Here is a 6,137-nt window from a genome sequence, read left to right as displayed (position 1 = left end):
TCATCCAGGATCAGCACTGGGAGCAGGAGGAGCCCCTAGGCTCCCCAGGGGGCTGCCCTGGGGCCTCGCCCTGGAGGGCCGGCCCAGCTGTTCCCTACTGGCTGCAGTGCTTCTTCCTCCTCTTCCCACGCTTCTTTGTGTCAAACGGGTCACGCTTTCTCTTTCTCAGCTGTGAGGGGCGAGCCAGCCCCAGAGCCAAGGCTGGCCTCCCAGAGACGCCGAGGCCAGCCCCGGGGATGGGCAGCTTCTCAGCAGCGGCTGGGCGTCCACACAGAGCCCGCTTCCTCGACTTGGGAGCGGCTGGTGGAGCTGGGCTGAGGCCTCTTTTCTGAGAGGAGGGGGACTGGGGAACACTCTGGGCCCCCCAACCTCCAGAGGAAGCCAGGGCTGAGACATGTGCAGGACTGAGGGACATCCTGAAAGGCACCAGTATATGCTGAGAGTCTACGATGAAGACGCTTTGGAGCACCTCCTCGTTCTCACTGGACCCGTCCCTGGGCACTCGGGCCTCCCGAAGAGTAGAGGCCTTTCTGAGAACAGACGCATCCCTGGATCTCAATAGAGGGCCGGTGCGCCTTTGACCCTGGGGAGGGGAGAGCCGTACGGGCCGGAATATAGAGAACTCCTGACGTCCTCCAGAGGGAACAAAGACTTTGGGCCTGCACAGGGCAGTGTCTGTTTGGATGAGCCTATGAAGAGCCTCAGAATCAATCTCTGGTGGGCAGGCTTCATCACTGACCCCTAGATGGGGGTCTTGGTCGTGCCTCTGGGCACCTTGGCCGGCGTCGGACTCAGAAGGACTTGAGGCCATTCCGGGTGCACTGTGACTCGGGGCTGCCCGCACACTTTCAAGGCCAGGAGTCGTTTCTGCACCAGCTGGTAGGAGGGAGGAGGACAGTGACGGCTCCACACACACGTGTGAGAGGAGGAGCACTGGGCAGTGGGACAATGGCCCTGGGGGGGAGGAGGGGACGGGCGACCCCAGGACTCGAATCCAAATACAGACACTGTGGCAGTCCTGCCATCCTCCTGCAACTGATTCCGAGCTTTGTGACCTTCCCTCCCCTCCCGGCTCCCCATCCTCTCCTTCCTTTCACCCTGCACTGCACCCACCCCAGAACGGGCCCTTCCCCATGCCAGGTGTCCCAGGCAGGGGAGGGATGGACAGCGCTATGTGGCCCTCCTGTTCTGGGGCCCTACCTCTCCCCTGTTCACTGGGGTCCCTCTGTGCCCTGGTCTTCCTGAGTGTCCCTTGTGTCCCCTGTTCTACCGGGGATCCCTCCCTCCTCTGGCTCCCCTGGGTCATCTGGGTTCCCCTGTCCCCTGGATCACCTGGGGTCCCCCTCCCGTGGGGTCCCCTGGCTCCCTGAGTGTCCCTCTCCCTCCCCTGTCTCACTTCTTCGGGGGTGAGCCCTTCCTCCTGCTCCAGCTCCTTCTCTAGGGCCAAGAGATCCAGCTGTGGGTCTGGGGAAAGCAAATCTGCCAGGAATCCAGGGTGAATGACTGCCTCCACCTAGAACAGAAAGAAGAGGCTGTGAGCATCCTCGGCCAGGAGTGGCCTGTGAGACAAGAAGGCCAGGAGGGAAAGTGAAAAGCAGAGACCCACCCCACTCTCCTCCACAAGGCGGGGATGGTCAGCGCGCACACACACACACACACGCAAACATGCACATACACAGTCACACACAAAAGAGCACATATACAGAGGCACAAACACAGACACAAAGGCATACACACAGATAGACACAAACATGTACACACAAACATCTGTGTAAACCTCCCCTAACAACAGGCTCAGGAACAAGGAGCTGAGCTTAAGTCCCAACGGCCTGAGCAGAACCCAGATCTTGGGTGCTGAGAGTTCCATGCCCTGGCATCTTGCAGACCCCAGTCTCCAGGCCTAGCCTACTTTGGTGACAAAGTCCTCCTGGGAACACAGCTTGTCGATATAGCTTAAGAGATCCGGGTCCGAGTAGGTGCCGTCCTCTTCCTGCTGCAGCTCATTTCCGTCCTCTCCCCATTCTGCATCTGAGTTGCCTGTGGCTGAGTGGACGGGCCCCACCAGCGCCTCCATGATGTCCATATACTCCCTCACAGCCTCAGGTGGAATGTCCTCGGGTGCCTTGGGCTCCGGGGGTCGCTGGGACCCGTGTGGCTTCGGGCGGGAGGGCTGGGCCCTGGGGCCGGACATCCTGGGAGCACAGGCTGCGGCAGAGCAGGAGGAAGGGAAGGAAGGTGAGGGGCTCCCGGTCCACCTCCTGACCACCGAGCGCACGCTGGTGAGGGCACTGTTGGGGGACATTGATGTGGGTGTGGGGGGGTCAGGACCACCTGGAGCTTCATGCACAGTTGGAGGGGGGAGGTAAGGGGGCATCTAAGAGAGTCACATATAAGGAAGTGGGGAACCTCCAATTTTCCAGGGGTGTCCCCATCAAGCCCACTTCTTAGGCAGACTTTGTGTGCAGTCCTTTGACAGGGAGGCGTGAGAGAAGTTACAAGATTGACCAAGTCAATACCCCGTAGTAACGAAGGGCATCTGAGACCCCACCCCCCACCCCCCCGCCTCGGTGGCTGTTTTGCTTGAAAGACCAATGCCCCTGTCTTGAAGGAAGATGATCCACATGGGAAGAGTGGCCAACCCTGGGCCCCTGTTACCTGTGCGTTCAACTCCAGTGGGAACCTGGGTGGCTGGCTGAAGGCCCACTTTCGGGGCTGGGGGCCCCCGAGGATCCAGCTTCGGTGGGGCTGGAGGAGGCAGGCCCTGCGCGCACTGCATCCACCACAACTGCTGGATCTGCATCTCCTCCTCTGCCTCAAATTGCATGAACCTGGGGTGTGACGGAGGCACAGGCCATCCTGAGAAAATGGCCTGGGTTCTGGAGCCCAACAAAGGCAGCCAAGAATGAGGGATTGGGAGAGGATGTGCCTTGGGGCTGTCAAGGCCCTGTGAGGTGCTGTCCACAGCAGAGAGCTGCTCCTGGAACTGATACAAGATCTGGGACCCTTCCTGCCTCACCAGCACTGGAGAGCATTCAACAGCATAGAGCCAGGTCGCTGCATTGAACCAGGTCAACGGGACACGTGGCTGACCCAGGGGGCACCCTCCCCATGCCCCCCATCCAGAGCCACATGAAGGGCTGACAGCCAGAGGCTGGAACAGGCATGTGTTCCCCACAGGGGTCCTTGCCCAAATCCAGGACCCTGGGTTGGGACTGAGAGTTCTGGAACGTAGACCTGGAGACAGGGCTCAGGAGAGGCTGGACGATGTGGATGCTGAGCTTAGAGGACAGGCCTTCCTTTCCTCTGAGAGGTGCTTGTTTGTTTGGTTTTGTTTCTTAAACCAAGGGGATTACCGTGGAGCAAACACTGGAAGGGGCAGAGACCCTTGGGCTGATGACAGCTGGCTTCCCCAGCCTCTTGAGGGATGCCAGGGTACCCACTCAGGCCACTTTTCGTGAGGAGAGGGGGTCCCAAATCTATGTCAGTGGCCGCCAGCCAGCCACCACTAAGGAAGCAGCAGGCTGGCGGGTGGAGCTCTTTCCCCAGCCCAGCCCATATGGCCGGAGTTGGACCCCTACTGGACTCACAGCTTCACCCTGCCCCGTCCTGAGACCTTCATGTGAGGGCAAGGGTAGGTCAAACTCAGGGGAGGGCAGAGCTCGTGGTGGAGGAAGGACAGAAGACCCAAACTCTCAAGGTGAGGGAGGGGTTTCTGGAGGACTGTAGGGCCTCTGGGCTGCGGGCCCCCCGTTCCGAGCGACAGCCCTTCTCCTTTGTCCTCTCTGATGAGCACCCCCACGGCCAGACCCTGCCCTCACCCACTCGCCTCACCCTCCACGCAGCCCCTGGGCCCAGGACGCTGACTCACTTTTGCGCCATCTCGTAGTAGATCATCCGGTCAGAGTTGCTAATGTGCTGCCATTCCTGCACGGCCCTGCACAGTCCCTCCTCCAGTGTCATGGTGGGCTTCAGGCGGGCCAGGGATCGAAGCGCTGGGCTGTAAGCACTCGGGGTCAGTCTCTGTGCCCAGCCCAGCCCCCACCTGCCTGACCCCACCCACCAATGTGGACCACACATCACTCAACACAGCATGACTGAGCAACAGGAGAGTGAGAGGCAGGTGTCTGGGAGAGCAGAGACAAGCCTTCCCGGCTACGGCTGTCACCGCCTCACACTCACTCGAGGATGACCATCCACTCCCAGGCTAGAGCTGGGACACTGTGCCTTGGGGAGCTCTTTTCCTCTTCAAGGCTGCCTTTTCATAATAAAAATCACCATCATCAGTGAGGCGTGGCATGTGCCAGGCAATCTGCTCACACTTCATAGATTAGCCCAAGGAGTCTTCTGCACGGTCCTCTGAAGGTGAAGTGTGATTGTCCCCTTTTTACGAGGGACCGCAGGTTTAGGATGGAAATGCCTGCCAGGCTCACAACTCTAGTGGGAGAGAGCCCATGCCCTTAGGAGAGCTCTACCATCACCCTGTTCCTAGTGGAATTCTCCACATCAACAAAGTCGAGGCGTGCATGAAGCGCTCTCCTGGGCCCCGCGCTCCTCCCCCTTCTCCGAAGTGACCTCCCCCGGCCACGTACACTCAAGTGCTGTATGAAAGGAGACGTCAGCACAGGAGAGTGTGGCATCCACTCCTTGGCTCCTCAACTTACACCACGACCCTCTCTGACTGCAAGTCTTCAGGCCATATTACCAGGAGAATCATGGAAGAGCAAGCTGGCTAGACTCACAGAGGGGTGGGGTCAGTTGAGATAAGGCACATTTCAGTCATGATGTCGTGGACTAGCAGGCTCGCCCGTATGACTGACAGTGTGCCTTTTCGTGGCGTGGACATCGCCTTCACACCTTGCTTCCAGTATCCCTAGAAACCTAACCTGCGAGTCCATCCCCAGTTCCTCTTTATCTAAGAGCTCCGATAAGCTCATGACCCCCTGAGCGTTCACTCACATGAGAAAGCAGGAAAGAGCTTCTGCATCAGGACTCTGGGGAAGGTGTCTCCAGGCCAGTGGCTTGAGGCGCTGCCACCGTCGGAAGTTACTGTACACGCTCTGGTGGTTAGAGCAGTCCTCCTGCGAGGCATAGGGCTGGTTGGTGTCCAGGCTGCCCTCCCTGGAAGTGCCACGTGGCCATGGCCCAGAGTTCACTGGGCGAATGTTAGGGGCCATCTGGGCAGCTGGTGGTGGAGCTTGAGGAGGAAAGCCTGGGGTCCAGCCTCCCTTGCCAGCCTGAGTAACTCCAACAGCTGGAGCAGTCACAATGGTCTCCATCGCAGGGGTTGCTAAGAATATGGGTGCAGGACATGCAGCACTCCCGCTGAGGGCCCCTGGAGCGCTCCAGTTGAGGGGGCCCTGAGGAACGATAAAGGTCTGAGTCTGGGGGGCCTGCACTGGCCTCCCTTGTGACCTGACTTGGACAGTGAAGTTGCAAGCCCCAGGGGCACTGGGGCCACAGCCACCATTAGCCACCAAAGGCATCCTGGGGAAAGCTGGCAGCCGCAGGCTGCTGCCAGGAGGGAATGCGGGGGTGATGAGAGGTGGCAGGTGCTGCTCCCAGGGTGGCCAGTGCTGGGCGCCAGGAATGGGTGGAGGAAAGGACACTGCCATGAAAGTAGACAAGGAGGCACCGGGGTTCATGGTGACATCTGTTCCCAGCACTGCAGATGCTGTTGAGGCAAAGGAAAGGAGTGAATGGAGGAGGAGAATGGGCAAGTGGGACTGAGGCTTTCTGCGGCATCAGAGTGTAAATCTCCACAGATGAGAGACTCTTGGACAAGGGAAACTGCAGCGTGCAAATGTCTTCAAGTGATTTTCATGCCCTGACCTCCAGTTGAGAATTATTCCACTGGTGACCCCACGCCCATCCACCAAGCTCCCTGACCCCTGCCTGCCGAGAAGAAATTGCCTCAGCAAGCACTCACTTGGAGAGCCTCCCTAAGGCACACCCTGGCACCTAAGCCTCACAGGCTGTCTCCCAAGACCTGGAGCTGTGTGGACATCTGCTCTGTGAGAAATGCCCCTCAGCCGGCGTACTAGCAGGTGGGGCCTTCTGCAAGGTAAGTTCTAGGCCCCCAAAGGCCCTTTGTGGACAGGCACTGTGTAAAATATTAGGGCCCCACCTCCTCCTCAGTC

The 6,137-nt window shown here is 59.3% G+C and overlaps 1 protein-coding gene across 1 annotated transcript; it reads right to left on the bottom strand.

Moving 5' to 3' along the window:
• Positions 1 to 565: 565 nt before the first annotated feature.
• LOC308610411 (NUT family member 2G-like) lies at positions 566 to 5,622 on the bottom strand (the record flags this gene model as incomplete). The annotated part of the gene is given in 7 exon segments (XM_081259557.1): positions 566 to 846; positions 849 to 876; positions 1,397 to 1,513; positions 1,910 to 2,179; positions 2,576 to 2,828; positions 3,869 to 3,997; positions 4,957 to 5,622. Coding segments are annotated over 7 exon segments (1,734 nt in total), but the record flags the coding sequence as incomplete, so codon positions are not given.
• Between the last annotated feature and the right edge of the window lie 515 nt (positions 5,623 to 6,137).

Source organism: Mesoplodon bidens, assembly GCF_964165515.1.
Source record: "Mesoplodon bidens genome assembly, contig: HAP1_SCAFFOLD_759, whole genome shotgun sequence".
NCBI classification, from domain to species: domain Eukaryota; kingdom Metazoa; phylum Chordata; class Mammalia; order Artiodactyla; family Ziphiidae; genus Mesoplodon; species Mesoplodon bidens.
This window is presented reverse-complemented; position numbering and strand designations above follow the sequence as displayed.